The sequence below is a fragment of the Heterodontus francisci genome, unplaced genomic scaffold, assembly GCF_036365525.1.
Source record: "Heterodontus francisci isolate sHetFra1 unplaced genomic scaffold, sHetFra1.hap1 HAP1_SCAFFOLD_638, whole genome shotgun sequence".
Taxonomy (NCBI): Eukaryota; Metazoa; Chordata; class Chondrichthyes; order Heterodontiformes; family Heterodontidae; genus Heterodontus; species Heterodontus francisci.
In genome coordinates, this window is record NW_027140532.1 from 140,306 (window position 1) to 158,701 (window position 18,396).

Below are 18,396 nucleotides of genomic sequence, written 5' to 3' on the forward strand. Positions count from 1 at the left end.
ACTCTTGCTGGGGCCTCCCGGACAGGCTCTGGAGACCCCGCCTCAACTGCCTTCCATCCGGGGATCCACCACAGGGCCTGGGTCCGAGGCCTCTGCAGTACCCTCTGATTGGCTGGCAGTTCTTGGAGGCGGGATTCCCGCCTTTAAGGGGTTCCGGGATTTCACCTCCTGAAACTTTGAAAAATACCGGAAGATTGCTCCGGCGGGGTTTCCCCCCCTTCTCCCCCACCTCCTACACAAAATCCAGCCCTGGCTCTCTCTCTCTCTCTCTCTCTCTCTTTCTCCCCTCTCTCACTATCTCTCTCTCTACTTCTGTCTCCCTGTCTCGTTCCCTCTCTCTCTGTCTTTTTTCTCTCTGTCTCTCTCTCTCGCTAAGCACCGCCTCGATTTTAAAATTCTCATCCCTGTTTTCAACTCCCTCCGTGGCCTCGCCTCCCTCCCTATCTCTGTAACCTCCTCCAGCCTCACGACCCTCCGAGATCTCCGAGCCCTCCTCCAATTCCGGCCTCTCGAGCGTCCCCCGATTTTAATCGCTCCACCATTGGCGGCTGTGCCTTCAGCTGCCTGGGCCCCGAGCTCTGGAATTCCCTCCCTGAACCTCTCCGCCTCTCTGCACCCCACTCTCTCCTCCTTTAAGACGTTCCTTTAAAACCGACGACCTTGACCGAGCTTTTGGTCACCTGACCTAATATCTTCTTATGTCAAATTATGTTTGATAATCGCTCCTGTGAAACATCTTGGGACACTGGATAAATCCACTTTGTTGTTGTTGTCTCTGCCTCTGCCATCTACGCCTTCCCTCACTCTTTTTCTGTCTCTCCTCCCTCTTTCTCTTCTCCTTCTGCCCATCACATCATGCCACACACTGTGAGACCCTCTCTCTCTCTTTCCTATATCTCCCTCCCTCAACACGGCCGACTCCATGTTCCTCTACGTGTTACACTTTGGCATCGTAGGGGGTTAACCTTTGCCCTCTCTTTCTCTGACCCTCTACCCATCAAGCCACACCATGTCACGCCACATGCTGAGAGACCCCCCCCTCCCCGGCGGGGGGGGGGGGGGGTTAACCTTTGCCCTCTCTGCCATCTCAGGTTGACTTCACCCAACTCCAGACCGAACTGACACAACTGGAGCACAACTGCAAGGCAGCATGGGACCACCTGAAGGCCATCGCCAAGAGAGACGGCAGTCCGGTCTTCAAAAGCAAGACTCCAGCCTTCCTGCACGAGTGTGTCCAGCGGATCATCATCCTGAAAGCAGTCCAGAGGCGGATAAGGAACAGGTAGGCGCGTGACAGTTCATGTCCCCTCCTCATCCCCTTTTGGGATGTTGAGCCTTGGAGGCCGACTCCCCGGTAGGCTGAGGCCTACTTGAATTGGCGACCAATTTCAAAGGCCTGTCGGATTTTGAAGTGTTTTCAAGCCTACTTTTTTTTTTTCCAAGCGCTTTGCAGCCCGATGAAGTACTTCTGAGGTGGGGTCGCTGTTGTGAGGTAGGAAAAGCAGCAGCCTACTTCCGCACAGCAAGATCCCACAGACAGCAATGTGATCAGTGACCAGGTATTTGGCGGAACTGGCTGAGGGAGAGATATTGGTCACAGGGCGCCGAGGGGGAACACCCGCCGCCCCCCTGCCCCCTCCTCCAATAGTGGCCGTGGGATCTTTCCCCTCCCCCTGTGAGGGCTGGTGAGGCGCTCGGTTTTAACCTCTCCTCCAAAAGTCCCTGCAGCTCTCCCTCAGCAGCAGGAGTGTTGGGCCTAGACAGGATTTTGTGGGTCCCCCCTCCCCCCCCCCCCCACCCCGAGGTGGGGTCAGAGGGCCCGTTGCCAAGCCTCTTCCTGCTGCCACCAGGATCTCATAAGTAGCGAGGGAGGGTTGCCTCCGCCACGCGACGAGGGCGCCTCGTAAAATGAGGCTCCCTTCCTGTGGGATCGAGGGAGGGGTTTCCCTCCCTCCTGGGCAATCTGTGGCCCATGGAGGACCCCCCGCCGGCCAAACCTACAACTCCGTGGTTCTCCCTTCCCCCCGAACCTCACACGCCTACTCGCCAGGGCCTTACTTCCCCCACCCCCCCCACACCCTCTTCACCCCCACCCCCCCCCTCTCCCAAACAGTGGGATCTTTGATATCGCCCGACAGGGCAGACGGAGCCTCAGTTTTAACGTCCCATCTGAAAGACGGCACCTCCGACAGTGCAGCGCTCCCTCGGTCCTGCACTGGGGCCTCAAGTCCTTGAGTGGGAACTGAGCCCATAACCGTGCGCCTCCGAGGCATGAGTAAGCTGACATTAGTACGGGGACGGATGATGGATTTCGCTGAACCGAATGGGCCTCCCTCTGCCCGAGTTGCCTTCTGAGCTTGTGAGTAGTTTCCGCCCCTCTCTGCCCCCCCCCCCCCACCGCAAAACAACCGCCTCCCCCCTACTGAGAGAGAGGAGACCTTCGTCGCCCTCTGCCCGGGTCTGGGTCTGATTCTGTGTGGGGAAGGATGGGGACGCGGTGAAAGGTCATTGAGTCAGTAAAGTGGGTCCCATGCCGCCCCCTCTCCTTCCATTGCAGGTTCCACTCTTTCCTCCTGTACTTCGGCTACCCGAGCTCCAGCGTTCGGAAGATGACGGTCGGCAAGTTCTGTAAGCTCATCAGTGACTTCGCCCTGGAGTATCGCACGACCCGGGCCCTGCTCCTGCAGCAGAAGGAGAGGCAGGAGAGGGAGAAGGAGAGACTGCAGCAAGAGGTTTGTCACAGTGTGTGTGGGGGGGGAGGAAGAATGTGTGTCAGAGGGCGTAGTGGAGAGAGAGAGAGAGACAGGCAGAGAGACAGATGGAGAGGCAGAGAGACAGATGGAGGGGCAGAGAGAGAGATGGAGGGGCAGAGAGACAGATGGAGGGGCAGAGAGACAGATGGAGGGGCAGAGAGAGATGGAGAGGCAGGGAGAGATGGAGAGGGATAGAGATAGGGGGAGAGAGAGAGATGGAGAGGGATAGAGATAGGGGGAGAGAGAGAGATAGGGGGAGAGAGAGATAGAGAGAGAGAGAGATAGGGGGAGAGAGAGATAGAGAGAGAGAGAGATAGGGGGAGAGAGAGATAGAGAGAGAGAGATAGGGGGAGAGAGAGAGAGATAGAGAGAGAGATAGGGGGAGAGAGAGAGAGATAGAGAGAGAGATAGGGGGAGAGAGAGAGATAGAGAGAGAGATAGGGGGAGAGAGAGAGATAGAGAGAGAGATAGGGGGAGAGAGAGAGATAGAGAGAGAGAGAGAGATGGAGAGAGAGAGAGCGAGAGGCGGAGAGCGAGAGATGGAGAGAGAGAGATGGAGAGAGGCAGAGAGAGATAGAGAGGCAGAGAGAGATAGAGAGGCAGAGAGAGATAGAGAGGCAGAGAGAGATAGAGAGGCGGATAGAGAGATAGAGAGATGGAGAGGCAGAGAGAGATGGAGAGGCAGAGAGAGATGGAGAGGCAGAGAGAGATGGAGAGGCAGAGAGAGATGGAGAGGCAGAGAGAGATGGAGAGGCAGAGAGAGATGGAGAGGCAGAGAGAGATGGAGAGGCAGAGAGAGATGGAGAGGCAGAGAGAGATGGAGAGGCAGAGAGAGATGGAGAGGCAGAGAGGCAGAGATGGAGAGATGGAGAGGCAGAGATGGAGAGATGGAGAGGCAGAGATGGAGAGATGGAGAGGCAGAGATGGAGAGATGGAGGCAGAGATGGAGAGATGGAGAGGCAGAGAGAGATGGAGAGGCAGAGAGAGATGGAGAGGCAGAGAGAGATGGAGAGGCAGAGAGGCAGAGATGGAGAGATGGAGAGGCAGAGATGGAGAGATGGAGAGGCAGAGATGGAGAGATGGAGAGGCAGAGATGGAGAGGCAGAGATAGAGAGATGGAGAGGCAGAGATAGAGAGATGGAGAGGCAGAGATAGAGAGATGGAGAGGCAGAGATAGAGAGATGGAGAGGCAGAGATAGAGAGATGGAGAGGCAGAGATAGAGAGATGGAGAGGCAGAGATAGAGAGATGGAGAGGCAGAGAGAGATAGAGAGATAGAGAGGCAGAGAGGGGCAGAGAGAGGTGGAGAGGCAGAGAGAGGTGGAGAGGCAGAGAGAGGTGGAGAGGCAGAGAGAGGTGGAGAGGCAGAGAGAGATGGAGAGGCAGAGAGAGGCAGAGAGAGGCAGAGAGAGGCAGAGAGAGGCAGAGAGAGGCAGAGAGGCAGAGAGAGGCAGAGAGGGGCAGAGAGGGGCAGAGAGAGGCAGAGAGATGGAGAGGCAGAGAGATGGAGAGGCAGAGAGAGGCAGAGAGGCAGAGAGAGGCAGAGAGGCAGAGAGAGGCAGAGAGGCAGAGAGAGGCAGAGAGATGGAGAGGCGGGGAGAGGCAGGGAGAGATGGAGAGGCAGAGAGAGATGGAGAGGCAGAGAGAGATGGAGAGGCAGAGAGAGATGGAGAGGCAGAGAGAGATGGAGAGGCAGAGAGAGATGGAGAGGCAGAGAGATGGAGAGGCAGAGAGATGGAGAGGCAGAGAGAGATAGAGAGATGGAGAGGCAGAGAGAGATAGAGAGATGGAGAGGCAGAGAGAGATAGAGAGATGGAGAGGCAGAGAGAGGCGGGGAGAGATGGAGAGGCGGGGAGAGATGGAGAGGCGGGGAGAGATGGAGAGGCGGGGAGAGGCGGGGAGAGGCGGGGAGAGTCGGGGAGAGGCGGGGAGAGGCAGAGAGAGATGGAGAGGCAGAGAGAGATGGAGAGGCAGAGAGAGATGGAGAGGCAGAGAGAGATGGAGAGGCAGAGAGAGATGGAGAGAGAGTGATGGAGAGGCGGGGAGAGACGGAGAGGCGGGGAGAGACGGAGAGGCGGGGGGAGACGGAGAGGCGGGGGGAGACGGAGAGGCGGGGGGAGACGGAGAGGCGGGGGGAGACGGAGAGGCGGGGGGAGACGGAGAGGCGGGGGGAGACGGAGAGGCGGGGGGAGACGGAGAGGCGGGGGGAGACGGAGAGGCGGGGGGAGACGGAGAGGCGGGGGGAGACGGAGAGGCGGGGGGAGACGGAGAGGCGGGGGGAGACGGAGAGGCGGGGGGAGACGGAGAGGCGGGGGGAGACGGAGAGGCGGGGGGAGACGGAGAGGCGGGGGGAGACGGAGAGGCGGGGGGAGACGGAGAGGCGGGGGGAGACGGAGAGGCGGGGGGAGACGGAGAGGCGGGGGGAGACGGAGAGGCGGGGGGAGACGGAGAGGCGGGGGGAGACGGAGAGGCGGGGGGAGACGGAGAGGCGGGGGGAGACGGAGAGGCGGGGGGAGACGGAGAGGCGGGGGGAGACGGAGAGGCGGGGGGAGACGGAGAGGCGGGGAGAGACGGAGAGGCGGGGAGAGACGGAGAGGCGGGGAGAGACGGAGAGGCGGGGAGAGACGGAGAGAGGCGGGGAGAGGCGGAGAGAGGCGGGGAGAGGCGGAGAGAGGCGGGGAGAGGCGGAGAGAGGCGGAGAGAGGCGGAGAGAGGCGGAGAGAGGCGGAGAGAGGCGGAGAGAGGCGGAGAGAGGCGGAGAGAGGCGGAGAGAGGCGGAGAGAGGCGGGGAGAGGCGGGGAGAGGCGGGGAGAGGCGGAGAGAGGCGGAGAGAGACGGGGAGAGGCGGAGAGAGACGGGGAGAGACGGGGAGAGGCGGAGAGAGGCGGAGAGAGGCGGAGAGAGGCGGAGAGAGGCGGAGAGAGATGGAGAGGCGGAGAGAGATGGAGAGGCAGAGGCAGAGAGATAGAGAGGCAGACAAGGGTAGCAGGGATAAACCAGGTAATTACAGGCCAGTGAGTCTAACATCAGTGGTTGAGAAACTATTAGAAAAAATTCTGAGGGAAAGAATTAATCTCCACTTGGAGAGGCAGGGATTAATCAGAGATAGTCAGCATGGCTTTGTCAGGAGGAGATCGTGTCTAACTAACTTGATTGAATTTTTCGAGGAGGTGACTAGATGTGTAGATGAGGGTAAAGCAGTTGATGTAGTCGACATGGACTTCAGTAAGGCTTTTGATAAGGTCCCGCATGGGAGATTGGTTAAGAAGGTAAGAGCCCATGGGATCCAGGGCAATTTGGCAAATTGGATCCAAAATTGGCTTCGTGGCAGGAGGCAGAGGGTGATGGCCGAGGGTTGTTTTTGCGAGTGGAAGCCTGTGACCAGTGGTGTATCACAGGGATTGGTGCTGGGACCCTTGCTGTTTGTAGTGTACATTAATGATTTAGACGTGAATATAGGAGGTATGATCAGTAACTTCACAGATGACACGAAAATTGGTGGTGTCGTAAATAGTGAGGAGGAAAGCCTTAGATTACAGGACGATATAGATGGGCTGGTAAGATGGGTGGAGCAGTGGCAAATGGAATTTAATCCTGACAAGTGTGAGGTGATGTATTTTGGGAGGACTAACAAGGCAAGGAATATACAATGGATGGTAGGACCTTAGGAAGTACAGAGGGTCAGAGGGACCTTGGTGCACTTGTCCTTAAATCAGTGAAGGCAGCAACACTGGTAGATAAGGTGGTTAGGAAGGCATATGGGATACTTGCCTTTATTAGCCAAGGCATAGAATATAAGAGCAGGGAGGTTATGATAGAGCTGTATAAAACGATAGTTAGGCCACAGCTGGAGTACTGTGTGCAGTTCTGGGCACCACATTATAGGAAGGATGTGATTGCAGTGGAGAGGGTGCAGAGGAGATTCACCAGGATGTTACCTGGGCTGGAGCATTTCAGCTATGAAGAGAGACTGAAAAGGCTAGGGTTGTTTTCCTTAGAGCAGAGAAGGTTGAGGGGGGACATGATTGAGGTATACAAAATTATGAGGGGCATTGATAGGTTAGATAGGAAGAAACTTTTTCCTTTAGCGGAGGGGTCAATAACCAGGGGGCATAGATTTAAGGTAAAGGGGCAGGAGGTTTAGAGGGAAAAAATTTTCACCCAGAGGGTGGTTGGAATCTGGAATACACTGCCTGAAGAGGTGGTAGAGGCAGGAACCCTCACAACATTTAAGTAGTATTTAGATGAGCACTTGAAACGCCATAGCATAGAGGGCTACGGGCCAAGTGCTGCAAAATGGGATTAGTATAATTAGGTGCTTGATGGCGAGCACGGACACAATGGGCCGAAGGGTCTGTTTCTGTGCTGTATAACTCTATGACTCTCTGTATCTAAAGAGAGAAAGAGAGAGACAAAGACAGAGAGAAAGAGAGAGAGAAATAGAGAGATGAAGTGAGAGAAGGAACAGAAAGACTGTAAAAGAGAGACAGAGAGACAGAGTCAGAGAGAGAAACAGGAAGAGAAAGTGACAAAGACAGAGAGACAGAAAGACAGAGAGAGACAGCGAGAGAGACTGAGAGCAAGAGAAAGAAAGACTGCAGCGACAGAGACAGAGAGGCACACAGAGACAGGGAGAGAGATACACACAGAGACAGAGAGAGAGCGACACACACACACAAAGATATAGTGAGAGACACACACACAGAAAGACAGAGACCAAGAGAGAGAGAGACACACACACACAGACACAGAGAGAGACAGAGAGACTCACACACAAAGATAGAGAGACAGAGAGACACACACACATACAGAGAGAGACACACACACACACAGAAAGCCAGAGACCGAGAGAGAGAGAGACAGACAGAGACAGAGAGAGACTCACACACAAAGATAGAGTGAGAGACACACATACACACACAGACAGACAGAGAGAGACGCACACAGAGATAGAGTGTGAGAGAGACAGTCAGCCACACACACACACAGACAGAGAGAGCAAAACACAGAGACAGAGACACACACACAGACAGAGAGAGACAGAGACACAGAGAGAGAGAGACACACAGAGACAGAGAGAGAGACACACACTTAGAGACAGAGAGAGAGACACACAGACAGACAGACACAGACAGAAAGAAACAGACAGACAGAGATACACACAGAGACAGAGAGAGAGACACACACACAGACAGACACAGACAGAAAGAAACAGACAGACAGAGAGATACACACACACAGACAGAGACAGAGAGACAGTGAGAAAGAGAGTGAGAGACAGTGAGAGAGTGACAGACAGTGACAGGCAGAGTGAGATAGAGACGGTGAGATGAAGGGAGAGAGAGAGAGAGACAAACAGACAGATAGAGAGACACAAATACGGACACTCCAAGAGAAAGAGACAGTGATTCAGACAGAATGGGAATCAGAGATTGAGAAGGAAAGAGAGTCAGTAGTGAAATGTTACCTGGGGAACAACGAAAGTAAAATCCAGCACCCAAAACAGAGGGACACAGCAATGAGGGTGGCCAACATCCCCGAGTTATCCAACATTCTCCACCAATAGACAATCAATCCCCCCTCGATCACTGCTCTTAACAGGCCAGAACAGAAGTAATTCGGTGTAATTCAGACAGTCTTGCTTGATTAGAAACATTCCTCTCTCTGATTTTCTCTGTTTGGGACAGTTAAGAGGGAGCTTTACTCTGTATCTAACCACGTTTTTTTTTCACATCGAGGGGGCTTGTATTCCTCAGACCCCCTTTATATACATATTTACAGTTTTAAAATAACTTTAATAAAAACAGATAAATAAACCCAGAACTCAAATTAAAATGTCATTCTCGGCGTCGACAATGCACTCCAGTCCCTGCGGTGCCCACCGGTTGCGGAAGGCCTCAAGCGTACCGGCGGACACCGCATGCTCCTTCTCCAGGGACACCCGGGCGCGAATGTAACCGCGGAAGAGGGGCAGGCAATCGGGGAGGACGGAACCCCCGACAACCCGCAGCCTGGACCTGTGAATTGCCACCTTGGCCAGGCCCAGGAGCAGACCGACGAGGAGATCCTCCTCCCGGCCCAAGCCCCTCCGCACCGGGTGCCCAAAGATCAGGAGTGTGGGACTGAAGTGCAGCCAGAACTTGAGGAGCAGCCCCTTCAGATACTCAAAGAGGGGCTGCAACCTCGCACACTCCGTATAAACGTGGAACACGGACTCGTCCAGGCCACAGAAAGTACAGGTGGCCTGGGAGTCCGTGAACCTACTTAAAAGCCTATTGCAAGGGACTGCCCTATGCAACACCCTCCACCCCAGGTCCCCGATATAAAGGGGGAAGACTCCCGCGTAAAGAGAACTCCATCGGGGTTTCCCCTCGCCGCCAGATGACAACGCAGACCGCCAGGGCGTGTCCGGCCGGCTGACGAGGGCGAGGAAGTGGAGAGTGTGCAGGAGCAGCCCGTACAGGAAACCCCTCCGCACCGATTGGAATGGCATGGAGGGCATTTCCGAGAGGCGGCTTGGGTTGTGCGGGACCGGCTCCCTGGGAGGGTTTCGGGGCCTGGGTCCCCTGAGCAGTGCTGGCCGAGCGGGGGTCAGCTTGGCCGGGATCGCTGTGCACTCCCGAGCCCCCTCGGGAAAGCGCGCAGAGTCCCGAAAAGGTATTCGTGATCCACCCTGTCGAACGCCTTCTCCTGATCGAGGGAGAGAAAGGCGACCGACTGACCAGTCCTCTGGGAAAGATGGATCAGGTCCCAGACCAGGTGGATGTTGTCCTGGATGGACCGGCCCGGGACCGTGTAGGACTGGTCGGGGTGGATCATGTGGGCCAGCACGGAGGCCAGGCAGGTAGACATAGCCCGGGCAAAGATCTTATAATCCGTGCTGAGGAGGGAGACCGGACACCAATTTTTAAGCAGGCGGAGATCGCCCCTCTTCGGCAGCAGGACGATGACCGCCCTGCGCCACGAGAGGGGCATCTCCCCGGTCGCCAGGCTTTCCCCAAGGATCCGCGCATAATCGTCCCCCAGGACGTCCCAGAACGCCCTGAGGAACTCCACGGTCAACCCATCCAGCCCTGGGGATTTGCCCCTCGAGAGCTGGTGGAGGGCGCCAGTCAGCTCCGCCAACGTGAGCGGAGCCTCCAATCCTTCAGCGCCCTCCGGGCTGACCTGCGGCAGGTCCTCCCACAAAACTCTGCGCGCATCCTCGCTGGACGGATCCGGAGAGAACAACGCACTGTAATACGTCCGGACCAGGAGGCCCATTCCCTCCGGATCCGTGATGGAGGATCCGTCGTCGGCCAGCAGCTCAACGAGTTGCTTACGGACCCCCTGCCATTTTTCCAGCGAGTAGAAGAAGGGTGAGGCGCGGTCCAAATCTTCCAGGATCTGGATCCGCGACCTCACGTAGGCGCCTCGGGACCCTATGAGCTGCAGGTTCCTCAGCGCGCCCTTCTTCTCTTTGCAAACCTGCCACAGGGCCGGGTCCACGACGGCATGACCGAGGCGGGACTCCAAGTCGAGCACCTCCCTCTCAAGGCGCCCGATCTCGGCTTCCCGCCCCTTGGTCGACCCCTTCGCGTACTCCTGACAGAAGATGCGGATGTGAGTCTTGCCCACATCCCACCATAGCCTCAAGGAGGGGAAGCCCCCCTGCTTCCTTCTCCAGTCGGTCCAGAATCGACAGAACGAGTCCCGAAATCGCTCGTCCTCCAGCAGCCGGTTGTTAAAGTGCCAGTACGCGGACCCCGCCCGCTTGCGGAGCGGAGTAAACTCCGCCCACACCAGGCGGTGGTCCGAGCACGGCACCAGCCGCATGGAGGCCGCCGAGACGCGGGAGACGTACGCCTGCAAAAAGTACAGGCGGTCGATTCGGGACCCTCCTCCTCCAGACCTCCATGTGAGGACGCTGGAGTCGGGATGGAGATTCCGCCAGACGTCCACCAAGTTAAGGGAGCTGATCAGTCCCCTCAACTTCTCCACCGACGCTTGGCTGCACTGGGAACCGGAGCGATCCCCCACCTTGAAGGTGCAGTTAAAATCCCCCCCGAGGATGATGCACTCGCCGCTATCGATGGAGCTCAAGAGAGCGGACACTTCTTCAAAGAAGCGCGCTTGCAACGCGCCGGGCCTGGGCGCGTACACGTTCACAAAGTGGAGCGGCACGCTACCCAGGCGAACGGCGAGGTGGAGCAAGCGGCCCGGCACTAGCTCCTTGACCCCCAAGATCTCCGGCTGAAAAGTCGGGGCCAACAAGATAGCCACCCCACTAGAAATAGGGGTGAGGTGACTCATGTAGACCCCACCCTGCCACTCCAGGAGCCAGGTGGCTTCGTCTCCTGGAACGGTGTGGGTTTCCTGCAGAAAGCTCACCGCGTATCTCCCTTCCCTAAGGACTGAGAGATTGTGAAATCTGCGGTGAGCCCCTCTGCTGCCGTTGATGTTGAGGCTGGCTATGGTTATCTTCATGTCAAAGGTACTTAAAACCCGTCACCAACAGCTCACTGTGAGGAGGGAGTGGAAGTGCACCTGGCCCTCCACTCCCCCAGCAACCCATTGAGGAACACATTAAAACGGCGCCTCTCAACCAGTTTCACGCCCGTGCGCTTGCCCGCTTTCTTCAGGGCGGCACGGCACGGATCAGCGCCAGATTCCACCAACGGCCGAGGGCCAGCTGAACTTTATCGCGGCAAGCCCTGCAAGCCGCGAGGAAATCCCGGAGTTCTGCCGTGGGGATGAGAGGAGATTCGGTGGGAGGCAAGAGGGACTCCACCACCTCACTGGCGATGGAATCAAGATCATCCTCCGTGCCCCGCACCGAATCCCCATCTTCCTCCGGGTCGTCACCGCCAGCGGCCGACACATCCACCACACACTGTGGGGCGAACGTCCCAACCGCGCCAGCTGGTCCCGCCTCCGTCACGATCCCACCCCCAGGATCGATGGCGGAGGAATCCTCTCTGGGTTCCACTGTGAAACTGGAGCCTGTGGGTACCAGCAGTTCAGGACCCCCCCTCCACCTCCGTCCCCAGGCCAATGAGTGGTCCAGGGGAGACAGAAGTTCCCGACTCCGGAAATCCAGCCGGAGCCGAGACCGGAGGCGGAGAGAGGAAGCCATCTCCCGCTCCGCCAGCACCCACAGGCCCAGCAGATGGGGCAGCATTCTCGGTTATGACCGGGTCGGGTGTCTCCTGGTTGGTGGTGGACTCCGGCTGGGTGGGCCAACCCTTTGGGGCCCCGCCCTCCCCTCTACTCAGGACACCCGACCCAGTGGCAATGGCAGAATGGGCGGCGTCCCCAGGCTCCCCCACAACAAGCAGGGCTCCACTGGCTTCCCCTGGAGGGGCCTCATGTCCAGGTGTCTCCCCCTCCACTCCATCCTGAGGAATAGGGTGCTCCTGCCCGGACTTTGTAGCCTTGGTGGTGGTGGTAGGGGAAACCTGAGGACCTGAAACAGGAGACAGCTCCCCTCCAACAGATGGACCCTGCACCTCAGGGCCCCTTGTCACCTCTGTGGAGGGGTGCCTTCTCCTCTTTTTCCCAGTTGGGTGCAGAGGCTCAGAGACCTCCATGTCATCAGAGGCCTCCGCACTCTCTTTTTTCTTATTCACCCTGGGCCTGAGCCCAGCCCTGGGGCAAGTTGACTCCCCGAGATTGACCTTTGTGCTGAGCTCAGACTCGGGTTGTGTCAATATGTCCAGGGAACGCGCCTCGCCACGTTTATTTTTCCTCCGCGCCTTCCTTCCACTTGGACGGGCACCCTCCTCCCTGCCGGAGGCCGTGAAAATCACAGCCTCCGGTACTGACTGAATGTTATCTGGTGGAGGTGTAGGTGGGGGGGTGGGAGGAGGTGCAGCATCGCTGTCCCGAGCAGGCAGTTGGGGTGGGGAGGGAGCTCCGTGTGTGCAAGCACCAATACAAATACAGGGGCCCCTACTGGATTTGGCTGCCCCACCCCTGAGTCTTCAGGCCTCTTCTCCCTCCCCCAAACAGTTCAAACTTAAGAGTCCTTCAGGTGCCCTGACACCCACCTCTCCAAAACAATTGCAGCCTTCCTTGATGGTTTCCCTCCACTCTGTATTCACCTTTCTCCAGTCTCCTCTCTCCAGTTGCTGCAGCACAGGTGCAGCTGCTCCCCCTGATTGCTGGCAGGAAGTGTTCCAAATTGCCCAGCCAATCCCGGTGCTGTAGCTGTCCTGGGAGTGTTTGATGGGGACAGTGTAGAGGGAGATTTACTCTGTATCTAACCCCGTGCTGTACCTGTCCTGGGAGTGTTTGATGGGGACAGTGTAGAGCTGTTAATACTGTGACACTAACGCCCCTCTGCTTTCCTGGGATCTCTGTCGCTGGTATTCCCAGGATAGTGAGCGGGTCTCGTGTGCCGATAGCCCCTTGAGCATCGCCGCTGTGATCAGGAGCATGTATCCCGACGTGAGCAGGCAGCACGAGCACATGAAGGAGATCCTGAACACACCAGAGAGGACCCGGAAATACGACAACAGCCTGCCGCGCAGTCGGAGCAAGAAACCGGAACAAACGGGTGAGAGACCAGGGATTTCTGAACAGGAATCCCGGGGAGGGAGTGGGGATCGGAACAGGGGTCCCGGGGAAGGAGTGGGGATCGGAACAGGGGTCCCGGGGAGGGAGAGGGGATCGGAACCGGGAGAGGGGATCGGAACCGGGATCCCGGGGAGGGAGAGGGGATCGGGACAGGGATCCCGGGGAGGGAGAGGGGATCGAGACCGGGATTCCGGGGAGGGAGTGGGGATCGGAACCGGGATCCTGGGGAGGGAGAGGGGATCGGAACCAGGGTATCGGGGAGGGAGAGGGGATCGGAACCGGGATCCCGGGGAGGGAGAGGGGATCGGAACCAGCATCCCGGGGAGGGAGAGGGGATCGGAACCAGCATCCCGGGGAGGGAGAGGGGATCGGGACAGGGATCCCGGGGGAGGGAGAGGGGATCGAGACCGGGATCCCGGGGGAGGGAGTGGGGATCGGAACCGGGATCCCGAGGAGGGAGAGGGGATCGGGACCGGGATCCCGGGGAGGGAGAGGGGATCGGGACCGGGATCCCGGGGGAGGGAGAGGGGATCGGGACCGGGATCCCGGGGGAGGGAGAGGGGATCGGGACCGGGATCCCGGGGGAGGGAGAGGGGATCGGGACCGGGATCCCGGGGGAGGGAGAGGGGATCGGGACCGGGATCCCGGGGAGGGAGAGGGGATCGGGACAGGGATCCCGGGGAGGTAGTGGGGATCGGGACAGGGATCCCGGGGAGGGAGTGGGGATCGAGACAGGGATACCGGGGGAGGGAGAGGGGATCGAGACCGGGATCCCGGGGGAGGGAGTGGGGATCGAGACCGGGATCCCGGGGGAGGGAGTGGGGATCGAGACCGGGATCCCGGGGGAGGGAGTGGGGATCGAGACAGGGATCCCGGGGGAGGGAGAGGGGATCGAGACAGGGAACCCGGGGGAGGGAGTGGGGATCGAGACAGGGATCCCTGGGGAGGGAGAGGGGATCGAGACCGGGATCCCGGGGGAGGGAGTGGGGATCGAGACCGGGATCCCGGGGGAGGGAGTGGGGATCGAGACCGGGATCCCGGGGGAGGTCTGTGGGTGGTGGGGGTCAATAGTCCAGGGGAGGGGCCTTGGGAGAGGGAGATGGGTAGGTAACGAGGGTGTCCAGGGGGGTGAGAGGGAGGATGAAAAAGATGTGGGGCACGGACCCCAGTGGGGGTTGGGGGGGAGGGCGGGGGGGGTCGGTGCAGGCACCAGATCCAGGGCTGCGTACAGGGTTCTCACTGGGAATGTCCAGCCCTGGATCAGGATCCTAACCCTTCCCCAGCTGGATCCCAGGCCCGGTCTGTGGTGGATGGAGCTCGGTGTTGCTGAGAGCCAGCTCTGTGCGGGGGAGGGTAGGGGAAGGGAGGTGGGGGGGGATGGTGGTTAGGTGAGGGGGTGCGGAGGGTGAGGATCACTCTGCCTGTCCTTTATCAGCGAAATGTCACTCAAATTGCCCCTTTCCTGTATTGTCCTGGACAAGCGACAAACCGACTCCTGGTTCAGTTTGTCTCAAGGTCGTCCTCCAATCCAATTCCCCCACCCACTGAATACTGGAACAGGCCCGAGGGGCTGAATGGCCTCGTCCTGTTCCCGTGTAACAGGCCCGAGGGGCTGAATGGCCTCGTCCTGTTCCCGTGTAACAGGCCCGAGGGGCTGAATGGCCTCCTCCTGTTCCTACGTTACTAAATTCTAAACTTTTGTCAATGTCTCGTTCCAAATACAGGCTTCACCCAGAAGAAGTCTCCATGGTAACCAGGCAGCGGGAGAGAGTGAGAGAGAGAGAGCGAGAGCGAGAGTGAAAGTGCACCCTTGGAGTGAAGAGGGGACACAACAGAACAAGATGGAGCAACGCTCGGGGATCTACATTGCACAGAATTCCCGAGGGAGTTCTCCCCCCCCAACCACCCCCCCCCCCCCCCCCCCCGCCCCCGATTTCCTTCTTGGTGTAATTGCTCTGTGACTGGGCCAACAAAACAATCCGGAAAACGTGGGTTCAAATCCCACCGCGGGAATGAATTCGCAGTTTTGGAAATAAAAAAATCCGGGATCGGTGAAAGTGAGCGTGCAGCTGTCGTTATTAAACAAAAAAACCTCACGCGGTTCACTTCAGGGAAAGTAAACAAGCAGGCTTTACCCGGTCTGGGCCTACACGTGACTCCAGTCTCAGCCCGCGCTGGGGAGGGTTCCGAGATGGCGTCGGGGGTGGGGGTGGTGATCTCCGCACCGGAGCGAGGTTTAGCCGAGCAAAGAGGCAAAGAGTGAGACAGGAGCAGCAGGCTGTTGAAGGTAATGTGGTCTTCTTGTGGTCTTCGGCTCCCTCTGCACGACTGCCTCAAGTGAACAATATGTACAACGCAGTTCTCAAAGCACGACGTAGTCAGGGCAGGAAAGAGAGTGGAAGCAGTGAATCCCGGGGTTGCTTTTCGGAAAGGAGGGAGATACATAGTGAATGGGCAAACAAGGGGACAGATGGGAGTACAACGTGGGGAGATGTGGGGGCGGAAGGGGATGGTATTCACCTTGGCTGTAAGAATAGAAAAGCAGAATATGTTTTAAAAGATGGGAAACTTGTAAATGTTGCTGGTCAGAGGTGTACTTGTACGAGGAACACAAAGTTAGCATGCAGGTATGGCAAGCAAATAGGAAGGCTAATGGCATGTTGGCGGGACAGGGAGAGAAAGGGAGGGACTGGGAGAGAAAGGGAGGGACAGGGAGAGAAATGGGGGGACAGAGAGAGAAAGGGGGGGACAAAGAGAGAGAAAGGGGGGGACAAAGAGAGAGAAAGGGGAGGGACAGAGAGAGAGAAAGGGGGGGGACAGAGAGAGAGAAAGGGGGGGGACAGAGAGAGAGAAAGGGGGGGACAGAGAGAGAGAAAGGGGGGGACAGAGAGAGAGAAAGGGGGGGACAGAGAGAGAAAGGGAGGGACAGAGAGAGAAAGGGAGGGACAGAGAGAGAAAGGGAGGGACAGAGAGAGAAAGGGGGGTACAGAGAGAGAAAGGGGGGGACAAAGAGAGAGAAAGGAGGGACAAAGAGAGAGAAAGGGGAGGGACAGAGAGAGAAATGGGAGGGACAGAGAGAGAAAGGGGAGGGACAGAGAGAGAAAGGGGAGGGACAGAGAGAGAAATGGGGGGACAGAGAGAGAAAGGGGGGGACAAAGAGAGAGAAAGGGGGGGACAAAGAGAGAGAAAGGGGAGGGACAGAGAGAGAAATGGGAGGGACAGAGAGAGAAATGGGGGGACAGAGAGAGAAAGGGGGGGACAAAGAGAGAGAAAGCGGAGGGACAGAGAGAGAAATGGGGGGACAGAGAGAGAAAGGGGGACAAAGAGAGAGAAAGGGGAGGGACAGAGAGAGAAATGGGAGGGACAGAGAGAGAAAGGGGAGGGACAGAGAGAGAAAGGGGGGGACAAAGAGAGAGAAAGGGGGGGACAAAGAGAGAGAAAGGGAGGGACAAAGAGAGAGAAAGGGAGGGACAAAGAGAAAGGGAGGGACAAAGAGAGAAAGGGGGGGACAAAGAGAGAAAGGGGGGGGGACAAAGAGAGAAATGGGGGCCAAAGAGAGAAATGGGGGGCCAAAGAGAGAAATGGGGGGGACAGAGAGAAATGGAGGGGACAGAGAAATGGGGGGGACAAAGAGAGAAAAGGGGGGGACAAAGAGAGAAAAGGGGGGGACAAAGAGAGAAAAGGGGGGGACAAAGAGAGAAAAGGGGGGACAGAGAGATAGAAAGGGGAGGGACAGAGAGAGAGAAAGGGGAGGGACAGAGAGAGAGAAAGGGGAGGGACAGAGAGAGAAATGGGAGGGACAGAGAGAGAAAGGGGAGGGACAGAGAGAGAAAGGGGAGGGACAGAGAGAGAGAAAGGGGAGGGACAGAGAGAGAAATGGGAGGGACAGAGAGAGAAAGGGGAGGACAGATAGAGAGAAAGGGGAGGGACAGAGAGAGAAATGGGGGGAACAGAGAAATGGGGGGACAAAGAGAGAGAAAGGGGAGGGACAAAGAGAGAGAAAGGGGAGGGACAAAGAGAGAGAAAGGGGAGGGACAGAGAGAGAAAGGGGGGGACAGAGAGAGAAAGGGGGGGACAGAGAGAGAAAGGGGGGGACAGAGAGAGAAAGGGGGGGACAGAGAGAGAAAGGGGGGGACAGAGCGAGAAAGGGGGGGACAGAGAGAGAGAAAGGGGGGACAGAGAGAGAGAAAGGGGGGACAGAGAGAGAGAAAGGGGGGACAGAGAGAGAGAAAGGGGGGGGGACAGAGAGAGAGAAAAGGGGGGGGGACAGAGAGAGAGAAAGGGGGGGGGACAGAGAGAGAGAAAGGGGGGGACAGAGAGAGAGAAAGGGGGGGACAGAGAGAGAGAAAGGGGGGGACAGAGAGAGAAAGGGAGGGACAGAGAGAGAAAGGGAGGGACAGAGAGAGAAAGGGAGGGACAGAGAGAGAAAGGGGGGTACAGACAGAGAAAGGGGGGTACAGAGAGGGAAATGGGGGGACAGAGAGAGAAAGGGGGGACAGAGAGAGAAATGGGGGGGACAGAGAGAGAAATGGGGGGACAGAGAGAGAAATGGGGGGACAGAGAGAGAAAGGGGGGGGGACAGAGAGAGAAAGGGGGGGGGGACAGAGAGAGAAAGGGGGGGGACAGAGAGAGAAAGGGGGGGACAGAGAGAGAAAGGGGGGGGACAGAGAGAGAAAGGGATAACAGAGAGAGAAAGGGAGGGACAGAGAGAGAAACGGGGGGACAGAGAGAGAAACGGGGGGACAAAGAGAGGAAAGGGGGGACAAAGAGAGGAAAGGGGGGACAAAGAGAGAAATGGGGGGACAAAGAGAGAAATGGGGGGACAAAGAGAGACAAATGGGGGGACAGAGAGACAAATGGGGGGACAGAGAGAGAAAGGTGGGGACAGAGAGAGAAAGGTGGGGACAGAGAGAGAAAGGGGGTGGGACAGAGAGAGAAACGGGGGGACAAAGAGAGGAAGGGGGGACAGAGAGAGGAAGGGTGGACAGAGAGAGGAAGGGTGGACAGAGAGAGGAAGGGTGGACAGAGAGAGGAAGGGGGGGACAGAGAGAGGAAGGGGGGGACAGAGAGAGAAAGGGGGGGACAGA

General features: G+C 57.7%; 1 protein-coding gene across 1 annotated transcript in view; it reads left to right on the top strand.

The window, feature by feature from the left end:
• The window catches only part of LOC137360070 (FH1/FH2 domain-containing protein 3-like), a 67,621-nt gene extending 52,446 nt beyond the window's left edge, over positions 1 to 15,175 (top strand). The window contains exons 6-9 of the mRNA XM_068025663.1: positions 1,092 to 1,282; positions 2,558 to 2,732; positions 13,109 to 13,289; positions 15,034 to 15,175. Coding sequence (XP_067881764.1) covers positions 1,092 to 1,282; positions 2,558 to 2,732; positions 13,109 to 13,289; positions 15,034 to 15,062 — 576 coding nt within the window. The 3' untranslated portion in view covers positions 15,063 to 15,175. The remainder of the gene's footprint in view (positions 1 to 1,091; positions 1,283 to 2,557; positions 2,733 to 13,108; positions 13,290 to 15,033) is intronic.
• Positions 15,176 to 18,396: the final 3,221 nt, after the last annotated feature.